The sequence below is a fragment of the Eumetopias jubatus genome, unplaced genomic scaffold, assembly GCF_037043125.1.
Source record: "Eumetopias jubatus isolate StellerSeaLion01/CBP00866 unplaced genomic scaffold, mEumJub1_p1.0 scaffold_10, whole genome shotgun sequence".
Classification (NCBI taxonomy): domain Eukaryota; kingdom Metazoa; phylum Chordata; class Mammalia; order Carnivora; family Otariidae; genus Eumetopias; species Eumetopias jubatus.
In genome coordinates, this window is record NW_028274816.1 from 33,145,625 (window position 1) to 33,172,659 (window position 27,035).

Sequence of the window (27,035 nt, forward strand, 5' to 3'; positions counted from 1 at the left end):
TTTGCAGGCCCCCCACTGGGGGCAGGTGCCCACTAAGCACCCAGGGGAGGGGATTACCTGGTGTACCCTGGGGGTGGGGTGCCCAGCTGTCCCCCCAGGCAGCCCTTCAGCATCTGCACCTGGCTGAGGGCCCGGGCGTGGCTCTGGCTCTGGGGGAAGCCACGCGGCCCCACCAGCTGAAGCTCTTGCTCCATGTGTTCCAGCTGAAGGTACACACTGCTTGTAGGCATTGTCCTTCTGAGGGTCACTTGGGCCCACCTCTGGCATAAGGCATCGCATTTGTTCTGGAGGTCAAGGGACAGAGAGCATCAGCTGGTGCCGAATGACAGAGCAGACTGCCTGCCATAAAAACAGTGTTAGTAACAGCTTTCTTGCATCGAGCACTTACTATGTGCTTTGCCATGAGAGATCTAGACTCAGAAAGATGGGGAAAGGTACCAGGCTCCAATGGCCAGTTAGAATTCATATGTTCCTCTTCAACCTTTTATCAAGGGCACTCTCAAAATTTCCTTACACATCGACAGAAGAGAACAGAATAAATACCTATCACCTGCTGCTGTAAGCGCCAACCTTTTGCCAATCTTGTTTTGTCTCTGTCCTCTCCCCCCACTTTCTTCTCTTTCTGGAATACCTTAAAGCAAATCCTAGACATGGTATAATCTCATCAGCAAATGTTATTTTAAAGATTTTTATTATTTATGTGTCAGAAAGAGAGAGAACACAACCAGGGGGAGCAGCAGCAGAGGGAGATGCAGGCTCCCTGGAGAGCAGGGAGCCCGATGTGGGGCTTGATCCCAGGGATCATGACCTGAGCCAAAGGCAGGCCCTTAACCTTCTGAGCCACCCAGGCGTCCCAGCAAATATTTTAATATATACAAGATTTGCCTGGTGCCAAAGATAGTGTTAGCCTTAATCTTTTGTTTTCAACTTATGTTTATTATGAAAAATGTTAAACTTACAAAAGTAGAGTAATGAGATGAACCTGCACACACCCACTACTCAAAGTTATCAACTCGTGGCCAGTCGTGTTTCCCTGGCACCCAGCCTGCTCTCTCCACGTGGATGATTTTGCAGCAAATTCCAACGCCCAGGTCATGTCACTAAATGTTTCGATTTTTATATGTTTCTACAGAAGATAGGGACTCTTTTTTTTTAAATTTCATTTATTTATTTATTTGAGAGAGCGAGAATGAAAGATGGAGAGAGAGCACACGAGAGGGGGGAGGGTCAGAGGGAGAAGCAGACTCCCTGCTGAGCAGGGAGCCCAATGCGGGACTCGATCCCGGGACTCCAGGATCATGACCTGAGCTGAAGGCAGTCGCTTAACCAACTGAGCCACCCAGGCGCCCGATAGGGACTCTTTTTTAAAAAGAAAACCATGATGTCATTATCAACCTTTAAAATGAGTAATGATAATCCCTTAATAGCATGAAATACCCAGTGAGTGGTCAAGTTTTCCCCCGTTATCTCATGAGTGTTTTCCTACAGTTGGTTTGTTCAAATTTCAGCTTCCTAAAAAGTTTTAAAACAAACAAACAAAGGGTTTTTTTGTTTTAAATTACTCACTGCAAGGAAAAAAACAAACCTGAACATTTCCACTCTTCCCCATGTGTTCTAGGGGAAGCTTGGGCTTGGCCTCTCCAGGCAGAACCAGGCCGAGGACTCTGTCCCTGAGCTGAGAGGCTGGTGCCCCGGGGCACCTTCTCCCAGAGCAGCAAGGGCGCAGGTTGATTGGATCAGTGTTTGTCTTTGCCAAGAGGAACAGGAAGCCAGATATGGGAGATGGCAGGAGAGAGCACCCCCCGCCACGGCCCCTCTGCAGTCACCAGTGAGAAGTGAATGAGTGGGAAGGTAACCAGCAATGTGGAGAAGGGTGTTGCTGGGCTTGGGCTCGATGACGGTGAAGGTCTGGGACAACATCAACTTTGCCTCCCGCTGACTCAGGCCTCCTCCCTCACCCTCCTTGCTGAAGCCTCAGCTGCAGGTTCTGACATCAACAGCCTTCATGTTGCAACCCCTCTGGCAATGTTTCTGGAAGATTCCATCACTCCCAATCAATTGTAATACCACTTACTGAATACCGGCTTTGTATCAGGCTGGGTCTAAGGTTTCCTGTGTCTTATGACCTCATTCAGTCCTCGGAATGAGTCAAGAGGCAAAATGGATCAATACTCCCATTTTACTGGAGAGGAAGCTAAGTCATAGGCTGAGCAACCTGTCCAAAGTCGCACAGCTACTCTTGCAGCTGGGAGAGCCCCAGGGCCTGGCTGACTGGAGAGTCCATGTCCTAAGGCCTCTGCTATGAACACCAAAGCCACAGCTCATGAAGGCATGGCAGGCACTCAGGGACTCCATGCTTTCAGAGAGAAGACAGCCATCTATACTGATCCACTGGCCTCTCTAGGTAATCACATGCTGCTAGGACTTTGGAATAATTTTACTGGAATCCATAAAAAATTCAAAAAAATTTTTCTCTCTTTACAGACTTAAAAAAATTCAAGGTAGTAAACCAAATTACAAAAAGGAGAAGGAGGAAGAGGAAGCGGGGAGTAGGAGATCTTAAAAATTAGCTCAAAACACATCCAAGTTCACTCAAAAGTCACTTCCTGTACAAAGGCCTTCCTAGGCTGGTTGATCTGAAGAGCATCCCCCTCCCGCAGGCATGTGGCTGAGTCAGTGTGCCTGGGGCTGGGGTTAAGGTGTAGGAGGTTCTTCATTCTGCAAACCTCTCTCACATGGAACATACTTTTTGCAGCTCTCACAGAGAGACAGGTCCCTGTTCTGGGAGAAATGGAGCCTAGCAGCTGAAGGGAGAGCAATAGCCCTGGGCCGGTACCTGACTCCAGACAGAAGCAGTACTCCAGGGGGCCCAGGGCCGAGGATGTGTTGCAGAAGATGGTGAAGCGTGTCAGAATGGTACCCTCCTCTGGGGTGATGGTGCAGATGGGCACCTCAGGGGGAGGCAGAGAGCTGATCACATAGGTGTCCTCCCCATAGGCATGCCCGGTCACTGCTGGGGAGTGAAGACAGAGGGTGCTTGAGGGGCTCTGTGGGTCACACAAAGTACCATGCTTCAGGATTGCCCTGGGACCTTGTTAAGCATGCAGATTCCCAGGCCCATGTTCTGACCCAAGCCTCAGACCTCTCTGGAGGTTCTGGGATGGGGTCCAGAAATCTGCATATCTAACAGCTACCCCTATTGCAGGGTATCCTGGGGCCTCACATTTTGAGAGTCAGTCCTTCATCTGTAAAACAGGGCTAATATTAGTAGCTTCCTTGCAGCTTTGGTGAGGAGGAAGTCTATTGGGAAACAAAATGACTTGCTCAAGATCACCAAGCTCAGAAGGTCCATGGTCAGAATCTAGAAACAGGCTGATCCTGCCCAAGGCCTTACTCTTTCCAGGCTTCCACCTGCACCAGCATCCCACACAGCCTGGTATTTCAAAAAGAGTATGTACCTGGAAGAGCTGGGCATAAAGAGAATTTTAACCAATTAAAAATGATTAGTGTAGACCTAATCCAGAAAGTTTGGGGCAAGTCTGGGAGTGTTCATTTTAAACCAATACCCCAGGTTGTCCCAGTGTGGGAGGCCTATGGGCCATTTTGAGAAAAACTGAATCAAATGAATCCATCCAGAAAAGAATAATCACCCATCGTTTGTCTTTTTGAGAGTCTACATTTCCCACCGCACTGGGCTTGTTTAAAATGAGAATCTTCCTGGCAGGACATGCAGGCTGCACCACCCCAGAATAATATGTCTCATCCACCCTGCATAATGCAATTCAGAGGAATTGAGGAAACTGAGGCACAGTTTAAGTGCTGGTGATGGGATTAACACCAGAGCCTGCGTCTGGCCCCTGACCCTGCACTGAAGTCCCATATTTCAGGGCTTCTGGGTTTGTCTTGGTTCACTTTCTGCAGCAGACGGGACCCGTGACAAGAGATTTAGGGGAGGCCTCCACACCTGTGGCTCTGATCCGGATGGCCTGGCCGCAGGTCTGCAGGAAGGAGCTGTTCAACCGCAGCATGGAGGTGTTGCTCTGAAGGAGGATTAAAGGACTCAGCCAAAATTCCTGGAATCTGCAGGCAGCCGGGAGAGGCTCAGCCTGAAAGAGCACCAACCAGAGCCCTTGAGGCTTCAGCCAGGCTGCTGGACCTCAGCAGTACAGTGGCTTCTCACCCCTAGGAGGCCTTCCAGATCTGTCTCTGCTGCAAAGACACCACCTGCTTCCCCAAGTCAGCCCAAATACCCAATTTCCAGTCTGGTGTAGGTGTTTGTCCGAGATCAGGTTCCCTTGAAGAAGAGCCTGAGATGAGGATTCGTGTGCAGGTCATTTACTGAGGGAGGGCTCTTGGGAAAACCAGAGTGGAGAGGGAAGCAGAGTAGGGCAGAGAAGTGGTTTCAGGAGGTGTCCAGTCAGCCTCAGCCTGATCCCACAGGGAGTGTGAGCTGCACCACAGAAGTTCTCTTACTCAGAGGCAGGGAGGCTGGACCATTAGACCCCCACCTCCATCAGTTACTGGCCGGCAGTCACTCCACAGCGGCTGGGATGGGTGCATCAGCCTGGGAAGAGGGACTGGGCTGGGGCACCTGCAGCATCTGCTGTGATGTTTCCCCATTGCTTCTGCTCCCTTGCATCTGTTCTCCCTTCTGACCAATGCCCTGGTTTTTCTCTGGGAATACCACCACCCCGCCCCCGCACCTTTTGGGCTCTCGCCTGCCCCCAGCTCAGTCCTGGGCATGTGACCCAGGTTCTGGTCAGTCGAAGTGGGAGTGACTGCCAGTGTCCTCACCTTCTCCAGACAGGTGTCCTCTAAATACCAGTTGAACATGGCCACTGAGGAGTTGTCCCGCATGGTGACTCTGAGCACGACATCTTCACTGGCATTCGCTGGTCTGCAGTTCTCACAACTGAGAGGGAGACAGAAAGGAGTGAGGAAGCTCACTCAGGCCTCGTGACCTCGTCTTTTGTCTGGTTCTTCTCAGGTCGTTTGCAAAGGTGGCAGAGGGCCTTTTTTCAAGTGAAAGATGGAATAAAAGTAATCCATGCCCCAACCAAAACCACACATAGTGTTGGTCATGAGATGGAGTGATTTGTGCCTGACCAAATTCCCACCTCATTCCCGACGAAAGACAATGGTTTGGAAAGTGCATGAAGCCCAGGGTCCTCGGATCCTGTCCCTGCCTCGTAAGAATGGTCACCTTGCATGAGTCACTTAAACTCTCTGAGCCTCATTTTCTCCTGCAAAGTGAGGGGGGGATAAAAGCAGACAATATTTTCATGAGTCCTTCTGGCTCTAACAATAATAAAGGAATGCTATGGTTTTATTGCCTGCATGCCACAGGTTATAAATAATTTGCATCATTATTTGCTTATCCAGTGCTTACCACGACCCTAGGAGCAACATATTAGAATCCCCTATCACAGACAAGCAAACCAGGCTCAGGGAGCCAATGTGATTTGTACCAGGTGACACGACTCCTGAGTGGGAGAAAGGAACACGCACCAGCACATCTACATTCAGATCCTGGGTCTTCTCTCTAGCGTCCCAATCCCTCCCTAGAGCCAGTGAGAAATCACTCTGGCATCTGCCATGTGTCTAGCCCATCCGCAGGACCTTTCAGTTTTAACTCCTTAGCAGCTCTCAATCTCCTACTTCTGTCTTCATGTCTTTCCTAGCACAGGTGTACCAGACATTCTCTAACAACTCTTTGTGGCTCTGGGCACTAGGAGACTAATCTCCATAGACTGGGTCACCTGAGTTCCCATGCCCTCTGGCTTCTGGTTGGCAATGGGAGGCATTGGCTTGGGAATCAGAGGGTGAGGGAGGGAGGTGGGTATTTATTCACCACTGTCACTGCGCCTTAGCAGGTGGGCAACAGTTGGCAGTGGCTGTGCTCCTCCCCTAACCAAGACCACAGCTCCCGGGGGGTTCCAGCAACGCCATCCCCCACTCCTTCCTTCCGCAGTCCTAAGAAGAGTGGCTTCTTCCTATTGTAGTCCTGCACTGTCATCCCTTTGTTTGCCCACATTTGTAAATAGACCCTTTGTCCAACTCTCATCAATTCCCAGTTTGAGGGAGACATCTACTTCTTGCTGGGACCCAGTTGATAGACCAGGCTACCTTGAACTTTCACCTTGACTCCTGCAAGAACTCAAGCAATCTCCTGGAGCCCTCTCTTGCCCTCCTGCAACCTGCTCTCCACCCTGCTACCACAGCATTTTGAAGTAAGACATAATCATGTCCCCAGCCTGCTTGCAACTCTTGGGTGACTTTCCAGAACTCTTCAAATCATGTCTGTGACATAACCCACAAGGTTGCACCAGAGCCAGGCCCTACCTTTTCTCCCGGTTTCTTCTTGCCCCTCTCTCTCCTTCCATACTTGAGCCACATCAGTCTCCTTCACTTCCAGCTTATTCTATGCTCTCTCCCTTTGCCATCCAATTTCCTCTCCAGCCCCCTTTTCCTGCCAAGCTGGTTCCTCTTCCTTCTTCACATCTCTCCTGAGGGAAGCCTTCCCTGGTCCCGAGTCTGGGAAGTTGTCTTTGGGGTGCACTATCTCCCTGCATTTGTTGGGGCAAATCATTGCTGACCACCAGGGAGCACTACCTGTTAGAACTATGACCGGGGCTTTTGGGCCACCCCTGTAAGACCTGCCCCTACGTCAGTGCCAGCTGGAGCTAGCTCTTCAGTAAACGGTGGCTGAAGGGGTGGCAACACCACAGGAGTTTGCTCTCTCGCCCCCACCTGACTCGAGGCCTGAGTTCCAGGGGGGCGGACACATAGAGGCACTGCTCCTCCCGGTTCTCCAGCTCCCTGCCTCTCCAGGTGGCCAGGCGCAGGGTAATGGCAGAGTTGGGTGGTGGCAGGCAGGACGGAGGAAGCACCAGCTCCCTTTGGTCTGTGCAGAGCAGCTGCCTCTCAACACAGTAGCTCCGCTGGGCCCAGCAATGTCCTGAGAGAGGGGGGCAAACACTGTTATCCATCCAGGGACCCTTCTGGTTTGGGATTTTTAGAAGAAAAGAGTCATGTATAGATAGGAAAAGCAGCTCCAAAGAGAGAGTTTGGTTTTTAAAAACACTGTCATTTGCAGGGTGCAGGAATGGTGCTGCAGAAGGATGCTTCTGGGGAAATGAGCGGTGCTTCACCCTGACTCCAAGCAGACCTGCAGGGTATGTCAGCTTCTTTTGTTTGTACCAGGCACTTGGCACTGATGAATGAATGGGCAGGCATATAGCAGGAGAGAGGCCAGGAGGATAGACCGCTCTGCCTGGGAGAGCATCCAGGGCAGTTTCTTATCCCTGGTGCAACTCTCACTCCACTTGGAAACGATTGTCCTCAGCTGTATGTCCCTGTGGGTACACTGGGGACCTGGGGGGCTGTATCTCTATCTGAGAGGCTGCATGTCATCTCCAGCTTTATGATACCAGCTGGGTAAGTCCCTGTATCCTTTGCCCTTCATCTCTGTTGATCGATGTTTATCCATCAGTCACCTTGCTTCCTCTGCCCCCCAGTATAGTAGCCACTCACAGGACACATGATCTAGGGTTGGGCCATTAACTCAACCACCCAAACTCTATACGTGCATCCTTTATGAATTCTGATAATGAGAATTAACATTCAAAAGGATGTCCTGAGCACTTACCAAGGGATATTGAAAGGCTTCAAATTTTCCATGACTTTTGACCCAGCTATTCCATTTCTTGAAATTTATTTACTTTCTCAAAACTTATTTATGAAAGTTACCACAGAGGCAAATAAAGATAGAACTACAAGGATGTTCATTACAACATTGTTTATAAGGGCAAATAATTCAAAACAACCTAAATGTCCAAAAATAGGGCACCAGTAAATAAACGATCATACATCAACTAAACAGGCTATTATGTACTTATTATGAAATCAAGATGGAGAAGATATCATGACATTAAAATATGCAGGATATATTGTTCAAAGAAAAAATCACTAATAAAAATAATTTGTACATTAGAGATGGCATTCATTTCCAAAAGAATGTCTGCCTAGCTAGGATATATCCCTACAGAAAGGAGGACAACCGTTTCTAAATAATGGGTACTGGTGCTAGCTACTCTCTTGGTTTGTCTGAAAATGCCTCCTCACTTCCAGACTCTCTTCCCAGTGACATATCAAGCACGAGGAAGTGAAAGGAGGGATCCACTCAGCGGGTGGAGGTTTTTTTTATTTTATCACTGAAGTTGTTTGTGGTGAAAATAAAGCAGATTGACTTTTAGGATCAATTACTTTTCTCAGATTCTTTACAGATAATGCATCTCCTTGTTGCCTGCCTTCAGGGCTACCTCTGCCTTGGTTTGCCACTGCTTCCCCCCAGCCTCCCATTTCCATGGAATTCTCAATCTCTGGCACATGCAAGGTGCACAAAATGGCAGGCATAAGTAATGCCTGTGTGAAGGCTAAAAAACAGCAAACCTGACCTCTATCCATTACTGTGTGGTGAGCTAGGACAGTTCCAGAGCTCTGCAGCCACCTACCACATGACCACTGGAAGCGTAAATCCTTGTCACTGTCTGGCCAGCCCAGAGTCACAGTCGTGAAAGGACCCACATACTGACCAGGTTCCACATACACCCGCACATTCCCTTTCTCTCTCTGCAGAAAAAGCAACTAGTTGGTGAGATAACCCCTCCACCTCCACTTGGTATCCCATCTCCCACCCACAGCAATCTATGCCAAGGGTAGCCACAGCATAGGACGTAGAATGGAAACAGACCCTGTATGATCCACCTGGCTGCCCTCTGGGGATGAATCACAGGGTAAGTAACTTTAGTCTGAATGTGGGCTCAGTGCTAAGGGTCCACCGTGCATCTAACTGTTAACAGAGCCTGCTCTGGGACAGGGCCCGTGCTTGATGCCCAGAGATATGGGAATAGAGACCTGGGCCTTGCCCTTAAGTTTGGGAGGGAATACAGACAAGAAAACAGGCCATTAAAACACAGAGTGCTAACTGCTATAGAGATAGGGGCCCAGAGGATTATGAGAATGTGTAAAAGGGAAGCAGTAGATTGAGAACATCTGTTCCTATGAAGGTTTGATAACATTCGATTCCTGGGTTGCTGTGGATTAAATGAGAGAAGCTACTGACATGCTTTCTATTGTGTCTGGTGCAGAGGAAGGCACAGAGCTGTGACCTCTGCAAAGTGGATAGCTGGTGTCAGGGCAAGCTTCCCCAGAGGACAGGACCACAGAGTTATTGTGAAGGAGTGAGCCTGTGGGTTCTAGGAGGAGAGATCTGCAGGTATAAGGTGTGCTCCTGGAGTAAGTTCTGGTAGGACCTAATAAACGGCTAGGCCTAGAGGGCTTAGCCTGGTGTAACAGGAGGCTACATGGCAGAACTCAACCCCTAGTGGTCTCCCATGGCCTGAGAATAAAACCCAAACCCCTGTCTTGGTACCCAAGACCTCATATGATCTGGTCTCTGTCCATCTCTCTGTAATCTCCTACATAGTCCCCCCACCATAGGCCTAAGGCTAACTTTTAGCCCCAGGGCCTTCATATCTCTGAAGCTCTTATTCTGCTTTCCAGCATGACTGACTGTCTTAGCTTCAGGTTCCCACTTGAATGTCACCTGAATATCACCTTCCAAGAGGCCTCATCTGATCGCATTTGCTAGGCCACCCTGTTTGGTTGCTGTCATTGTACCCTGTTGCTTCTAGTTAGACATTTATCACAACTCCTAACGCGACGCTAATTTGTTCGGTAGTTTCACCCACTAGGCTCCAGGAAGGCGCTGTTTATTCACCTTTGTATCCATAGTCCCTAACACCAAGCCTTGGACATTGTAGATGCACAGTCTTTGTTACTGAACAAGTGCATGCATGGGCAATGTCAACAGCAAGGAGCTGAGGACTCAGTCTTGCTGTAAAAACAAAGGAACCTGGACCTGTTTTCTAAGTTAAGCATTAACAGCTATAAATTTCCCTCTGAACACTGCTTTAGCTGCATCCCACAAATTTGGGTAGGTTGTACTATCATCACTCAGAAATATTTTTAAATTTTCCTTGTGATTTTCTTTGACCTGTTGATTTTTTTTCAAGTGTGCTGTTTAATTTCCAAGATGTCTAAAAGGTATATACATATCCCAAATATCTTATTACTGATTTGTAATATAACACTGTTCTGGTTGGAGAACATGCTTGGTTTCATTTCATTCCTTCTGGATCTCTTTTCAAATGGAAGAAACCTCTGTGCTTCCTAGTATTCTGGCTATTAGCACCAATAGACCCAAATTCAAAACTAAAGCAGAGTGCTTAGACATCTTTTTCTTGTGAGGTTAAGTGTTTAAAAAACAAATACTCACATTCTTTTCCTTGGCATTTGTTCCAGATGGTTCTTGTAGACTGGAAGGAGCTATAAACACAATGGGAACAGGCATCAGACTTTGATAGTGTTTATAAGGTTGCCAAAGGGCCCTTTGAAGGTCCTGGAGCATACCATGAAGGAGTGAGCCTGTGGGTTCTAGGAGGAGAGATCGACAGGTATAAGGTGTGCTCCTGGAGTAAGTTCTGGTAGGACCTAATAAATGGCTAGGCCTAGAGGGCTTAGCCTGGTGTAACAGGAGGCTACATGGCAGAACTCAACCCCTAGTGGGCTCCCATGGCCTGAGAATAAAACCCGTGGTCCTTCAGGGTATGCTCAAGATGCCCTAGGGGATCCACCTGTCTTGGAAATGGGTTAGGGAAATTTAGCAAACACTCAGACCATAGAAATGGGTAAAAACCCAAACCATCATGTCCACCATTGGACTAAAGACACCTCTTTTGTTGTTAAGAAAGGCAGGCACTTGCCAATGCAGGTAACACACAAGATTTGGAGACAGACATGTGGCTGTATGCTGTTAATGTTTAACTACCAGTTGAGGGAGGAAGTGGGGAACTCTGATTTGTAGTGTTGCTACTTTCTGTGGTGTCACTATTCCCACTAAGGCAGATTTCAAGCTACCAAGCTGACCTCAGTGAATGTAGAGCAAGAGATGGACAGAACGAGCTCTGACAAGCTGCTAGGAGACAGCTTCAGCACACCATGGTGCATTTCTGGGTCCTTCTATTGGCCTCTTACTGGCTATGTGAACCTTTGAAGTTTAGTTATTCTTTCTGACTCTTAGGTTCCTGACCTGTTTGTTATAGAAAGGCAATCCCCATTTCTCAAGGCTCCAGGAGGGCTGAATGCTGTGATTCTGTACCATTGCTTTGTAATCTATATCTATATATATATCCGTAAAGAGTATTAGTATATCAAGTGAAAAAAATGGAAAGTGTACATGCAGTGGATATGCTCTGAAAATACTGAACTGTGAATATGTTAATGTCTAACTAAAGTGTAGTGATTAAGATAGGAATGTGTTTTATCTGCACTGGTAGATCCATGTGAGTCTCTAGGCCCCAGTGACCTAGTTATTTTAAGATCTACCACCAATCGGGCACCTGGGTGGCTCAGATGGTTAAGCGTCTGCCTTCGGCTCAGGTCATGATCCCAGGGTCCTGGGATCGAGTCCTGCATCGGGCTCCCTGCTCAGCGGGGAGCCTGCGTCTCCCTCTGCTTCTCTCTCTCTCTCTCTCTCTCTCTCTCTCTCTCTCTGTCTCTCATGAATAAATAAATAAAATCTTTAAAAAAAAAAAGATCTACCACCAATCTTTAAAAAATTCTCTCCCAGTGAATTCTCATTCAGAGAACTCTAACTTTAAAGGGCTATAAAATTATACAAAGCAAAGCTAAGATGCCAGACATAGAGTGGCACAAAAACAGACACATAGATCAATGGAACAGAATCAAGAGCCCAGAAATGGACCCTCAACTCTATGGTCAACTCATCTTTGACAAAGCAGGAAAGAATGTCCAATGGAAAAAAGACAGTCTCTTCCACAAATGGTGTTGGGAAAATTGGACAGCCACATGCAGAAGAATGAAACTGGACCATTTCCTTACACCACACACAAAAATAGACTCCAGATGGTTGAAAGACCTAAACGTGAGACAGGAGTCCATTAAAATCCTAAAGGAGAACACAGGCAGGAACCTCTTCGACCTCAGCCACAGCAACTTCTTCCTAGAAACATCTCCAAAAGCAAGGGAAGCAAGGGCAAAAATGAACTATTGGGATTTCATCAAGATAAAAAGCTTTTGCACAGCAAAAGAAACAGTCCACAAAACCAAAAGACAACCGACAGAATGGGAGAAAATATTTGCAAATGACATATCAGATAAAGGGCTAGTATCCAAAATCTATAAAGAACTTATCAAACTCAACACCCAAAGAACAAATAATCCAATCAAGAAATGGGCAGCAGACATGAACAGACATTTTTCCAAAGAAGACATCCAAATGGCCAACAGACACATGAAAAAGTGCTCAACATCGCTCGGCATCAGGGAAATCCACATCAAAACCTCAATGAGATACCACCTCACACCCGTCAGAATGGCTAAAATTAACAAGTCAGGAAATGACTGTTGGCGGGGATGTGGAGAAAGGGGAACCCTCCTACACTGTTGGTGGGAATGCAAGCTGGTGCAGCCACTCTGGAAAACAGTATGGAGGTTCCTCAAACAGTTGAAAATAGAGCTACCGTACAATCCAGCAATTGCACTACTGGGTATTTACCCCAAAGATACAAATGTAGGGATCCGAAGGGTTACATGCACCCCGATGTTTATAGCAGCAATGTCCACAATAGCCAAACTGTGGAAAGAGCCAAGATGTCCATCGACAGATGGATGGATAAAGAAGAGGTGGTATATATACACAATGGAATATTATGCAGCCATCAAAAGGAATGAGATCTTGCCATTTGCAATGACGTGGATGGAACTGGAGGGTGTTATGCTGAGTGAAATAAGTCAATCAGAGAAAGACATGTATCATATGACCTCACTGATATGAGGAATTCTTAATCTCAGGAAACAAACTGAGTGTTGCTGAGTGGTGGGGGGTGGGAAGGATGGGGTGGCTGGTTGATAGACATTGGGTAGGGTATGTGCTATGGTGAGCGCTGTGAATTGTGCAAGACTGTTGAATCACAGATCTGTACCTCTGAAACAAATAATGCAACATATGTTAAGAAAAAAGAAAAAGAAGAAGATAGCAGGAGGGGAAGAATGAAGGGGAGTAAGTCGGACGGGGAGACGAACCATGAGAGACGATGGACTCTGAAAAACAAACTCAGGGTTCTAGAGGGGAGGGGGGTAGGGGGATGGGTTAGCCTGGTGATGGGTATTAAGGAGGGCACGTTCTGCGTGGAGCACTGGGTGTTATGCACAAACAATGAATCATGGAACACTGCATCAAGAACTAATGATGTAATGTATGGTGATTAACATAACAATAAAAAATTAAAAAAAAATAAATTCCTTGCCTGTGACAGTGATGCTTCCGACTTCCAAACTTAAGTTTGAGAAGGCATTCCTCACCGTCACAGTGACCAGAAAGGTGCCTGCAATGCAAAGAGTAGAGAATTATGGGTGTTGCAATGAATTGTGTAACTTATGCTGACACAGCTCTCCCACCATGTGCTTCTCAGGTCCACTGACAGCAGCATTTGAATCTTTCATCCTCTGAGCATTTAATGAACCCCTCTTGTATACCAGGTATGGTGCAAGGCTCTGGGGACACAGAGATGAATGAAATGTGGTCTTTGTCTTCAAGGTCCTTATAGTCTAGTAGACGTGCAGGAGACCAAGTGCCAAACCATGGTAGAAATTGGCATGGGGGCATTGTGGACACAGAGCAGGGGGTCACTTCATGGATAATGGTTCATGGTGGGGCTAAAGCTAAAGTTCAAAGGACGAGTAGTGCTCATTAGTCAGATTAGAGAGGAGATTCCAGCAGAAGGAAAGACATGACAGGACTTTTAAAAGATTGAGGGGTAGAAAAGGGAGAGAAGGATTTGTAAGACTTATTTGGGGTAATTGTGTATCCCTTTTCCTCCTCCCTCATGGGGAAGAGTGGTGGGTGCTACCTTCGCAAGTCTAGAGGGAAACTCATCAGAGGGGACCCTTGGAAAGGTGGATATGTGCTCTTTGCAGTTGAGTACCCCCATGGAAGGGTTCCTTACTTATGCCCTTGAAGGATGGTCTATGACAGGGGGTGGAGTGAGAGGGAGAGAGGGAGGGAGGAAAGGTCTGCATTCCTGCCTTTGGAAACACCAGCAGTCGCTGGTAGCAGGCCAAGGAAAAGGTGAGAATTTTCTACAGACCAGGTGCTTGTCTTGGGGATAGGGTGTGCTGGAAAGGGTAGCAACAATGAGAACAAGGAGTGACCTTGTTGGTGATCCAGAAGAAGCAGCAGCTGGGCAGATGTGGCCAGCTGAGGGAGAGGCATCACGCCCATCCTGGGAGCTGAGGGACACAACAGGGGCCTCAAAAGCCCATAGAAGCTCCCACAAGAGGTAGCTGCAAACATCTGCTGGGCCCTGAAAGCAAAGACTGGGCCAGCGCCACCAAGTGAGGGCCTTCCTGTCCTATCTGGTTCTGTCTCCTTCCTCCTCACCTCCTTCATCCCTAGAGTCATCCAAATCTGTTTTTCTTGAGGGGAGAAGACTACTTATCATCTAAGAGTGAGCTAAAACCTCACAGGGCCTGCAGAGATTTTATCTATCATGCCCTGCCAGGCAACTTTTATAGAAGACAAAAATTAATTTGCATTTGAATTATAGCCTACATATTGTGCTTATTTTCCATTGTCATTTTATTTCATTCTGGATTCTCTGTTTCAAGCTGGACCTCTGATACCTGGCAAAATTCCAGTGTTTTTCTTCTCAAATCTGTCATTTAACCTGCTATTTCTTTTGCCAGCTCTGCAGCTGAGGGCATGGTAGCCCCACACCTGCATAGTGTTCCCCTCTTTATTACATACCTCTGAGACCCAGGGCCAGGGACCCAGGGTACAGAGTTCTGGTGGGCTGGAGACTCTGTGACCCTCATCACATTCCTGCCTGCTGACCTCACCGCACTGCCCTGAAGGACTGTCTGTTCTCTCCAGATTAAATGCAAATGTCAGCTGTGGTCACCTCCCCTGGTGGTGCCAGCCAGTCTGTCACCCTGTCTCTGTTCCAGCCCCCATCGTGACACTTCCTCTCTTCTCCCTCCCTCTCCCACCCTTGTTTTTACCTGTCTCTCTCCCCCAAGGGCATGGACTAGTTTCCTGAACCACACTCTCCTCTAGAAATGATGGAAAAATTGGAATACTCCAGTTATCCTTCAGTGGTTCTCAGTGGGGGAGATTTTGCTGTCCAGGGGACAGTTGGCAATGTCTGGAGGCATTTTTGGTTGTCATGACTTAGGGGCCTGGTGCTACTGGCATCTAGTGGATAGAAGCCAGGGATGCCGCTAAACATCCTACAATGTGCAGGACAGTCCCCACAAGAAAGTATGATCCATTCCCAAATGTCAGAAGTGCCAGAATTGAGAACCCCTGTGACTCTGAGCTCTATGAGGGCAGATAATATGTCTCTTCCTTATTTTGTGACCTAGGCTGGATGCTGTGAACCAGGTTTGTGACCAGGACACACCAAAACTGGCTGGCGGAATGCTGGATACCCAAGTTGGGAAGGAAAGAGGAGGGAAGTTTGGAAGGGGGCCCACCAACCCCAAGTACCTTCAAGAGGAACTGCCACATGGTAAATCCCAAATGGCCCCTTGAGGCTTTCTTCTTGATGGCTGAAGTTTGCATTGAGTCCTGCCACTTCAAAGGTCAGCCCCTCTGGGATGCCATGAGCCACTGAGATGTTGACCAGTAGGTCTTGTCCAAGCTCCAAGTGGTCAGAACCCCAGGAGGCCTGTAGCCCTGACAGAAGTTCCATGAAGTGGACTGTGATGTTTCTAGAGGGTGCAGAGGTGGTAGTGTTGCTGGTGGCTCGGATCTCCAGGTGGTGCATCCCGGGGCCCATCCTCTGCTGAGCTGCTCTGTCCAGGGTCAGATTGTAGGGTAGCAGGCCCCTTGGTGTGGTGAACTCAGCCAGGGTTATGTTACCAAACAGTGCAGTGTAAGTCACCCCAGTTCCTATGTGGGGTAAGAAATATTTAACAATGCTGGCAACAACCATGCTGTAGATTGTACCGAGTTAGTTAAGACTCAAGCTCTGAGGTCAGATTCTGGATAGAGCTAGGGGCATGATATAGCCGTAAAGACATATGAAAGGATAAGTCCCAACCCCAAGTATTAACTGTGATTATTTCTGAGTAATGGATACATGAATGATTTTTCTTTTTGGGTCCTCTCGGCTCATCTGCACATTCTAATTTATACTATGCATGTGTTACCCATAAACTTAAAGGTTTGTAATAAAGATTTGAGAACATTTTGTTGACAGGTTTGGCCTTGGAGGGAGGAAGGCTAAAAAGGGAGCATCTCCCGAGGCATGGCTCATTTTTATGCATGACAATTAGCCTCCAGTCTTGTTCTAGGCAGGAGCAGGTGAAGCTGTTTCCTTCCACCTCCATGGCAGACTGCCTGGAACCCTGCTCTACAGGAGCACTCAGCCTGTCCACATCAAGAGGTGCTCCCTTGCAGGTTGGTGCTGGCTATCCTAAATGGATGCTGAATACTGTGGTTGACTCTTAAAAATCTGATTTAAACCACCAAATTAGGATTCTTTCCAATAGAAACCAAGCAAATATATTTCTTGTTTGAACAATGATGATGCAGCTAATGCTGCCAAGAGTAATGTTAGCCCTCTGACTTTTATGTTTACTGCTCCCTCTCCCCACACTTGGCGAAGAGCAGGCACTTAATTATATTTGTAGAATGAAAAAATAAATGAAGGATTATTTTGGGTTTCCCAGGTGCACAAAGCCACCATCTTCAGCCAACAAGCACACTGGAACAGAGAGGAGCCCCGAGTGCCATGTTTAAGGACCCACGGTGGCTCCGTTAAGTCACTGCTGAGTGAGGCTCCAGGAGCTGCGAGGTCTGACTGAGTCATGTCCTCCCCTCTGCAGCTCTGCAGCACACAGTTTACCTCAACAGGCTTCTGTCCAGATCTCAAATTGGACCTGTGCCTGAAGGAAAGATGCTGCCTTTGGTGAGGATGGGTCATAGTTGGTAGGGTCTCTATTGAGAAAAGGGATGATATTCAGAGTATTCAACAACTGAAACTGCGTGGGTCCCTCCTGACCAAATAGGATGGGTGTTCTGATAAATCATAATGGACACTGTGACCAATCAGAATAGATGCTTTGACTGATCAGAAGGGATACCTTGCCTAATCAAAATGGACATGATGGCCAACAAGAATGGCCTCTGTGACCAATCAGAAAAGAAACTGGCCAATCAGAGCAGACACCAGCCATAGCAGCTGCTGTGGGTGTAGCAGTATATGTCACCGAATAGCAGTCCTGATTGGCGGCAGCATCCCTGTGCCAAGCTGGTCAGTGCTGGCCACGCTGAGATGACCTCTGGCCCAGCTGGTAGCTCTCCCGGTCCTATGCAAGTTCCCCAACAAGGAGTGACTTGGAAATTCAGTTCTTCTGATGAGACCGTGGGCATGCACAAAAGGACATTCGGAAGGCTGAGAGCTTCACTAGCTTACTGGGCTTGTGACTTTGAGCCAATTTCTGAACCTTCCCTGCATTTCTTCATATGTAAAATGGAGATAATAGTAGTACGTACTGGGTGGGCTAGTACACGTAAAGCACTTAGACCAGTTCCAGGCACATACTAGGTGCTATTGAGCTAAAAAACTGACTCAATATATGAGTGCTGTTAGTATTCACTAAAGCCTGGGAGTTGGGTGGATAGATTTGGGGAAAATCAAGGTCGCCTTGACCTTGATCATTTCTGTAGACTCACCTCCATCAAGTACCACCTGAATCCACAGCAGGTCCCCAAAGACAGTGCGGCAGAGAGGGCTGGCTCCTGACTTGGACAGGCTGGAGCACCCGGTCACATGGAGCCTCTCCATCTTGTCTCGGATGGTCACGTGCTTCTGAGCCATCACATGCCACTCAGTGGTTGTGCACTCAGCAAACACAGTGAATTCCCCAGGGGCTCTGAACTGGTGGGTCACGTTGCTGGATGAACTGCAGGCAATAGTCGGTGTTAGCAGTGCTGTGGACACACAAACACATGCATTCACACATGTGTGCACACATGCACTCACCCACCTCATGCTCCCCTGTTCTGCAAAGAGAAACAGATGAAGAAAGAGATGCTATGCAACCAAGCTGTTGGTGTTCATGAAGGTTACATTGAGATATCTGGAACAGGTGGGAGTGGAAGAAAGAGCAGTGACCAGCCAGGGTCACTTGAATATTTGGTTACAAGTTCTTTTTCTGCTATTTATTCCTTCTGTCACTCACATAAATCCCCTCCCTGGGTCTTCTTGCTTTATCTGTAAAATACTATGCCCCAGCCTACCTTTCTGAGTCATATTTTCCCCATGTGTAAAATGGGATCCTATTCCAAATGTATCAGAATTATGGGTATGTTTTGCTTCTCATTTTTCCAAGGGAACTAGTTAAAAATCTCTAACATGGCCTGTAAAGACCCACATGACCTGCCTTCCTGACCTCACCCCCATCTCCTGCCACACCCCTCTAACTCTATATCCACTCAGACCTCTTTTCAGTTCCTGGAATGTGCCACCTCCTGTCTGTGTCAAGGCCTGCAGGTGTGCTATTCTTTGCTGGGAAGGCTCTTACCCATCTCAGCTCACACTCATACTGCTCCTTCCATTCTCAGCTTAAACATCACCACCTCAAGGAAGCCTTCCTTAGGTCCCCGTAAAGGAAATGCTGTAGCTTCTTCTGATTCTTCTCTGCTAGGTCGTCAACACAGTGTCTGTCTAATTCTTGGTTATAAACCTGGCACCTAGCACAGTGCCCCGCACAGAGTGGATGCTGAGAAATATTTGACAAATAAACGTATTTGTGAAAAAGCTTGGAAAACAGTAACCTGACTTTTAGTGCTGGCCACCACAGTGTAAGCCTACCACAGCCCATTTCTTCCATTGATTACAACGAAAAACCTGGGCAGATTTCAAAAAAACTTCCCAAGGATTCTGAAAAGTAAACAACAGCAGACAGTTGGGGAAGAAATTTAAAACTTTAAGAATTATCCATAAAGATGGCATTTTCCTGTTTTGTCTTTTTTTTTAAACCTCCTTTATCTGTTGGCTTTGTCCCTAGGGTAGCCTGAGTCACGAAACTGTGCAATGAATGAAGAAAACAAAAACCCCAAGAGAAATTCCCTCTATTTAGCCAGAGAACCAGGAAAAGGGACCCAGTGAGCTCAAGAACACAGGGAAAATATCTGTTTTTGTTTTGTGTTCTCTTTTTTTTTCTCTTGGCCCTGACCCAGGCTGTCCTCCCTCAGAGCTGTATTGACTGTGTAGGGTGATGCAAACACCAAATCCCCAAGAGAAAACCCATCTTTCTAGCCAGAGGAGCAATGAAGAAAGACCTGTGGGAGCTGGAGATTGTAGGGGAAACCCTGAAAAGGAGAGATGTGGAGAGGAGGATCCCCCACTTCTTTGTACAACCTAGCACAAACCATGACCTCCACCACAAATTATACTGTAAAACAGACCCAAAGACACACAGCCAAGGCTTTGTTGAAGTCAAACTACAACATAAATACCACCCTGAGTGGCACATGAGTGGGGCAGACCCAAACAGTTTTGGAAACTGAATGGACATGGGAACCACCACTCACAGAAGGCAAGTCATAAAATGTGGTCTGAATCTAACCAGGGGCGGGTGGGGTTGCCTGCTAAAAGAAAATAAACAAAAATCCATTTTCCAGAGGATTTTAACAGGATCCAGAGTCTCAGAACCTACTATCAAAGTGTCCAGAATACAATCCAAAATGGCTTGATATACAAAGAATGAGGAAAATTTGATCCAGTCTCAAGGGAAAACATAATAGATGTCAGCCTGTAGATGACTCAGGGGTTAGAATTATCAGACAGACTTGAAATCCACCATTATAGCCATGCTCCATGACATAAAAGTAAACCCTCTTTAAATGAACGGAAAGCTAGACATTCTGAACAAAGAAACAGAAACTATTTTTTTTAAGAATGGAAGTTTTAGAAATAAAAAACACAATATCTGAAATAAAAAATTCCCTGGATTCAATAGCAGAATAATGACGACAGAGGAAAGTCAGTGAACTTGAACACAGAGCAAGAGAAAGCATCCAAGTTGAAGAACAGATATTAAATAAATGTAAATATTAATAAAATATTAAATTTTTAAAAATGAGCATCATCAATCTGTGTGACAATATCGAAAGATAAAATATTTGTGTCATTGGGGTATCAATAAGAAGAGTGAGATTGGTGCAGAAAAGTATACTCAAGGAATAATGGATGAAAACTTCCCCAGTTTGGCAAAACACATACATTTGAAGATTCAAGAAGCTCCATGAACCCCCAAAAGGAAAAAAGTTAAAGAAAACCATGCCCACACATATAGTAATCAAACTGCTGAAAATCAAAGATAAATGAGATAAATCAAAAAATCAAACTGCTGAAAAAAATGGCACATTACACGTAGAGTTGTGAGTGACTGTAGATTTCCCCTCAGAAACCCATGGTGGTCAGAAGACAGTGGCAACATCTTCAAGTATTGAAAGAAAAGAACTTTCAACACTTAATTCTATATCCAGCAGAAATGTCCTCCAGGAAGTGAAGCAAAATAAAGACATTCTCATGAATAAAGAAATCCTCTAAGAGAGTTTGTTGCCAGAAAATCTGCTATAGAAGAAATGGTTAAGGGAGTTTTTCCAGCTGATGGGAAATGGTATCAGAGGGGAACTTGGAATTTCAGGGATGAAGGGAGAGCACAAGTAATGGTTAATTATTTTGGTAAATGCATAGGCTACTTTCCTCCTCTTCAGTTCTTTAAATGTGTATGACTGTTGAAAGGGGTTTTCAATGTATGTAACTGTCCTACATAGGATAATTATAAAGGAGGTTGGGCAAAGGGACCTATATGCCAGGAAGGCTTCATCATTTTACTGAAGTCAGATATTAACTCCAAGTAGACAATGAAAGGTTGGATATGTGTGTTGTAATCCCTGAAGCAACTAAAAAAAGCTGATAGATATGTTAAAATGGGATACTAAAAATATTCAAATACTCCAAAAGAAGACAAGAAAGGAGAGGAACAGAGGGAAAATAAACAGAAGGGCAAAGAGAAAACAAATTAACAAAATATAGTAGACCTAAATCTAACTATATCAATAATTACATTACTTATAAATGGTCTAAATGCAAAAATTATTGTGCCAGATGGAATTTTAAAAAACAAGACTCAACCAAAGATTGTCTACAAGAAGGCTACCTTAAATATAATGATAAAGATATGTTAAAAGTACAAGTATAGGGGAACCTGGGTGGCTCAGATGGTTAAGCATCTGCCTTCGGCTCAGGTCATGATCCCAGGGTCCTGGGATCGAGTCCCGCATCGGGCTCCCTGCTCCTTGGGAGCCTGCTTCTCCCTCTGCTTCTCTCTCTCCCTCTGTCTCTCATGAATAAATAAATAAAATCTTTAAAAAAAAAAGTACAAGTATAGAAGCTACACCAGCAAACACTAATGAAAAAAATGCTTGATAAGGCTTTATTAATATCAGACTGTGTCGATTTCAGAACAAGAAAACATTATAGAGAAATGTGAAGGATGGTTTTGAATAGCAAAATCTGGGCTATTTTTCAGGGATCTGCCTGGAAGAAGCAACTCATTCCATTCTCTGAACTCTGCTGCCAACTGAAATTGCCCAGGACTAAAAGGCAGAGAAATGGATTTTTCCTGATTGTCTCCCAGTGAGCCCACCCAAGGGAGAAGACAACAAAGTCATTTTAGAAACGGCTGCCAACAAAGGGACGATACGCTCAGAGTACAAAGCAACAGAGGCAACAACTATACATTTTGTTATGATGCTGTGAGCCAGCAATTCCACCCCTGGGTGCAAACCCAACAGAAATGTGTACATGTGTGCACAAAAGACTTGTGCTCAAATGTTCACAGCTGCACAATTTGTAATTGCCCAAATGGGAAACCACCGAAAAGGCCTATCAACACTAGAATGGATAAGTAAACTGAGAAATGTCCAAACAATGGAATGGTATACAGGAATGACAAAAAAGAAATCATAATTATACACAACCATATGGATAAATCTCAAAAAGGCACTATTGAACAGATGTCAAACACAAAAGAGAATACACTTTATGATTCCACTTATAGAAGTTTCAAACAGGTCGCACTGATTGATAGTGCTAGGAATCAGTACCCTTGGGGGCCTGAGGAGGTTTCCTGAGAGACAGGTCATGTTTTATTTCTTGATCTGAGTGCTGGTTACATGGGTGTGTTCACTGTGTAAAAATTAACTGAGCTGTGTCTTTTTGTGCATTTTTTGCATGTGTCTTATGCTTCAATAAAAAATACAAAAATTAGTTTAAGATACTGCCATTCACTGATTTGTACATGCTGCTTGGTAGTTGACATTAATGGGATGCAGCTTTTCTTTAAAAAGAAAGAAAATGGAGAAGGAAGCTCACATTTTTTAGCTTTGCTCATAATGTACAATTGTTAAGAATACCAAGGTCTGTGTCATTTTGTTAATGTCACTCACCGGTTGCTAGCCAGCTTGGTGGACAAGGCCCTCTGACTAGATAAGGCAGTGTGGTGGAATGGAGAGGGTAGGAAGCTAGAAATGAGGTCTCCAGGACTCCATCAGTCACCTGTATAACCTAATGTCTCAGTGCCCTTGTCCATACAATGAGGCAAGAGCCATTCCTGGCTGGGTCGTTCTAAGGTTTACATGAGACCATGGCTGAGTAAGTACCTGGCATGTAATAGACTCAAATATTGTAGTTTTATTTTTATAATAGGATGACGTTTATGCCACTTAGCCTCTTAAAAATAAAAGTAGTGCCTACTTCTATGTAATATGAATGTAATGGCAACAGTTACCCATTTTTGAGAATCAACTCTGTGCCAGTTCTTTTCTTCTTTGTAGTCCCATTTAGTCCTTAAATTACCAAGCGACTATTAGCAATACTTGCAATAATATTAACAATCACAGGTCATGTACCTGAAAGGCCTGAAGATTCTATTATATCCTCTGTAGTGGATGCACGTCACCGAGAGTCTGTCCTTCGAGACCGAAGTCTGCATCCCCCCAACACTCTGGCGTGTTAGTGCCCAAGGGCTCACACCTGAATCCATCTCCAGGAATTCCCCTTAGCCAAAGGGAGCTGCCTCCCCCAAGATGCCATCTTGCCTCCAAGGGCTGCCCAGTGCCAGGGTACAAAGCTTCCACTCTCTTGCCTCAATCAAGACAGGTCCCAGCTCTAGAGTTCTCTGTGGGGATTGGAGGGGCCTGTGTTGCTAGTGCATCCCAGTCAGACTTCTGCCCCTGCTCCATCCTTGTACCCCCCAGGAAACCTGCTGCCTCACAAATCAGTTTCCTGGTATCCAAATTACATATTCTAAAAACAATTTCTCTAAACTGGCTGGCATCAAGACTCTTCATCAGCAGACCTCTTTTGAGTTTTCCAGCATCATCTTTCATTTTTCCCACACACTCCTGAACTCCTGTTGTAATAAGGTACTCAAAGTTACATGAGGAGGCCACTCCCCTTCACATCCATGACCTCCTTTTCTCTACCTCCACTCCTCCTGCCTGGTTCCCCTGAAAGACTTCAGTCCTTTGTGACCATCACCTCCCACATAATTCCTCTGAGCCTCCCAAAATTCTGTACATCTAGGTCACCCTAAATTTTGTGTTGTCTTGAGAATTACTGATTTCCTGGGAAGTCCCCCTTGCAGACTCAGTTGTGTGCAGGGGCAGCTCTGAATAGACCCAAGAATGACAGCAATCCCCGGATATGTCTGTAGGTGGCGCTGAGTTACCCAACGCGGGACAAGGACAAATTTCACCTTAGCAAATTGTTCCATAAGGCACGTAATCAATTTCAGAAACATAGACAGTTTCCCACAGCAAACAGTAAAGCAAAACAACCTGACGTTCAAATGAACACAAGACATGGAGAATGCAAGGCGAGCAGGAACTTCTCAAGGAGAAAGCCTTTGACTTTTATTTTGCTGTTTCTGTTTGAGATTGGATTCTCCCCAGTCAGCTCATGCTATTTGTCTACAACAGAGCTCAAGTGTCTGATTTCCGTTTTAGCTTAACAAGGAGTTAAGCAAAAGCAGGGTTCTGTACAAACACATGAAAGAAAAGCACAGTGATGTTCACACAAGATATGTGACTTCTGTATACTTAAAATTCATGCCATTTCTAAAATTCTGGCTGAGGCTGCTAGTGCTGATAAGAAAGCATCAGAAATATATCTCCCAAAGTTAACAAAAATGATAGAAGAAGGTGGGCAGGTAGTTTCAAAGTCCAAGTTTTTAAAATAGATGCAATTGGATTGTTTGAGAGGAGTGATGGCAGAGGGTATCGCCACTACTTCTTTTGGAAAGAGAAAATTCCAGTGGCTTTGGCTTCGAGCTAATGCCCAGAGGGATTGCAAATGTAAAACACTGATTATTGTTTCTCTTCAATTATCAAAAACTTTAATCACAGAGTCTCCAGAGAGCAAGATAACAAACACACTTCACCTCACCATCCAGAGTTGACAAATACTAGCATTTTGTCCCATTTTCTCCAGTTTTTAGCTACTGTTTGTTTATTACTGGAATGTCCTTGTTTAACTAAAGGTCTTAGCAGGGCTACCAACAGTCAATTTTGACTAATGCCAAATGCAAGTTGTTTAAAATTTGGGGGCCGGAAGATTGTGTAGCTGAGCATTTGTTGTTTTACCGATGAAATGGTAGCAAGCAAGGAAGAAACCTGCAGAACAAGGCCATGGGTATGTCACTAAAACATTTTCTTCCCCAAAGCATCTACACATGTAATGTCTCGTTTTACTCCATGAAACAATCAAGGCAGTCATCAATATAAATGCAAGAGAGAAGGAGATGGAAACCCAAGACCAGGGATTGTCTCGCACATGTTAGCATCAGCTGGGATTAGAACCTTAGCTTCTGGACATGCCATTTTATTTTGACGGCACTGCAGGATGCGTGAGACCTCAGAAGACCGTTGGGTTTGAAACCAGCACTCACTGGAGCAGATTTGGGCCATGGACAGGGCTGGCCCCCTCTTGGTCCCACCCCACCCAGGGCTTCCCTCAATGTCGAGCATGCACAGGGCTGGATTCAGAACCTCTAGCTCCAACACGCTAGAGCTGCAGATGTCGTGGAGTGAGGAGAGGGGCTATGGCCTCCATGATTTCCCTGGGGATTCATGTTGAACTGAGGACCACTATAAGAAGCCTCCAAACCCAATGACGACCTGAAAATTCTGGAACATTCTCGGGTACCCAGCAGAGCAGAATGGAGCTTACCCCAGGCCCCAGTAGGACTTTGAAATATTATGAACTGGGTCCAGCCTCTATCAGATTGGGAAGGCTCTGCTCCCCTAGAGGATTCAGAGTAGGGCCTTCAGGCCCTGATGCCACATGCTGTATAATCCGCTGGGGCTTCAGAGCTTCAGCTTTGATGCCAGACAGTCCTGGTTTGCATCACCATGCTGCCATTCTCTAGCTGCATGGCTTGGGCAATGCCGCTATAACCCCTCTGAGCCTCAGTTGCTTTGTCTATAAAAACAAGATAATAATTACCTAGCTCAGCACTGTCCAATAGAAATACAGTGTGAGCCACATGTGTGTATGTTTTGATAGCCACAATGAAAAAGTAAGAATAAGTAAAATTAATTTTAATAATTTTCTTTAACCCAATATATCAAAAATACTTTCATTTCAACATGTAATCAATACAAAAATATTAGTGAGATATTTTACATTTTTTATGGGAGGTTGGAGGGGGGAGCTAAATCTTCAAAATCCCAAGTGTATTTTACATTTACAGCATATCTTAAGACCTGCCACGTTTCAGGTGTTCAGTAGCTCATGTGGCGGGTGGCTATTCTATTGGATAGGGTTGCAGTGAGGATTAAATGAGATTATATGTGAGATTATATGTGAAAGCTGCTTGGCTGGACTGTTTTTAATGTTGCTACTTTTATTTTTTATTATTCTTGCCAACAGCAAACATTCCCACACCCAGGTGAGCATCTTCTTCACCTCATTACCGACTCCTTGGGCAGTGACCCAGGAGAGATTCTACCCAGAGCCAAACCATAAGGACCCAGCTCTTCATGACTTCATGCGGACTCCATCATGAGAAAACCTGTGAATGCCACTTCCTCCCATTCCTGTATGTATGCCCCTTGGTATTGTGGCTCTGCCATTCCTTCCCCCATCAACAGGTGGAGTCCATTTCTCCACCTGTTGAAGCTGGGCTTGGCCATAGAACTTGCTTTGGCCAATGAGACATTAGAAAATGTGACACAAGTAGAGATTTGAGAAATGCTTGCCCATTAGGCCTTGTTCTCACTTGCTACTAGAACCCCTCAGACACCATGCCTGTGAGGCTAGGCTAGCCTCTTGGGTTATGAGCAACACACACTGCTAGCCAACATTCTGCTAACCACCAGACATGCAAGTGAGGACTTCTGAGACCATTCACCCCCAGCTAAGCTGGCCCAGATAAGCAGAGCCACTTAGCTGATCCAAAGAACCAAGAGAAATAATATTATTGGAACCTACTAAATTTTGGGATGTTTTGTTATGCAGCAGAAACTGACAGATACATCCTGACTTAAGTCTCAGAGATTCCTCTTACCTGGGGGGGTAGTAGGGATCGAAAGTGTGGCCATCTCCTGTACTAATTATACATGACAGATTTCCAATGAAGGGAGAGAGGAGCCATGTGAGGGAGATGGTGACATTTTCAAAGATGAAACTCTCGTTGGACACCATCAGCTGCAGGCCTGCAGATCAAAAAGGCAAATGCTGCGTGCCATCAGAAAGCAAAATTGCATGCTTCTGTTTCAAACCTACTCTCTTATATCCACCTGTCCGTCATCATCAGATGGGGCTTTTAAAGTTTTTTAAATTTTATTTTTACTTTTTAAAGTTCTTTTG

General features: G+C 45.8%; 1 protein-coding gene across 1 annotated transcript in view; it reads right to left on the reverse strand.

Annotated features, from left to right (window-relative positions):
* The window catches only part of LOC114199561 (polycystin-1-like protein 2), a 59,805-nt gene that overhangs the window by 21,934 nt on the left and 10,836 nt on the right, over window positions 1–27,035 (reverse strand). The window contains 13 exon segments of the mRNA XM_088026919.1: window positions 58–213; window positions 215–291; window positions 293–339; window positions 2,837–3,013; window positions 3,965–4,106; window positions 4,795–4,912; window positions 6,751–6,958; window positions 8,514–8,631; window positions 10,340–10,389; window positions 13,392–13,469; window positions 15,632–16,036; window positions 17,825–18,045; window positions 26,734–26,881. Coding sequence (XP_087883045.1) covers window positions 58–213; window positions 215–291; window positions 293–339; window positions 2,837–3,013; window positions 3,965–4,106; window positions 4,795–4,912; window positions 6,751–6,958; window positions 8,514–8,631; window positions 10,340–10,389; window positions 13,392–13,469; window positions 15,632–16,036; window positions 17,825–18,045; window positions 26,734–26,881 — 1,945 coding nt within the window.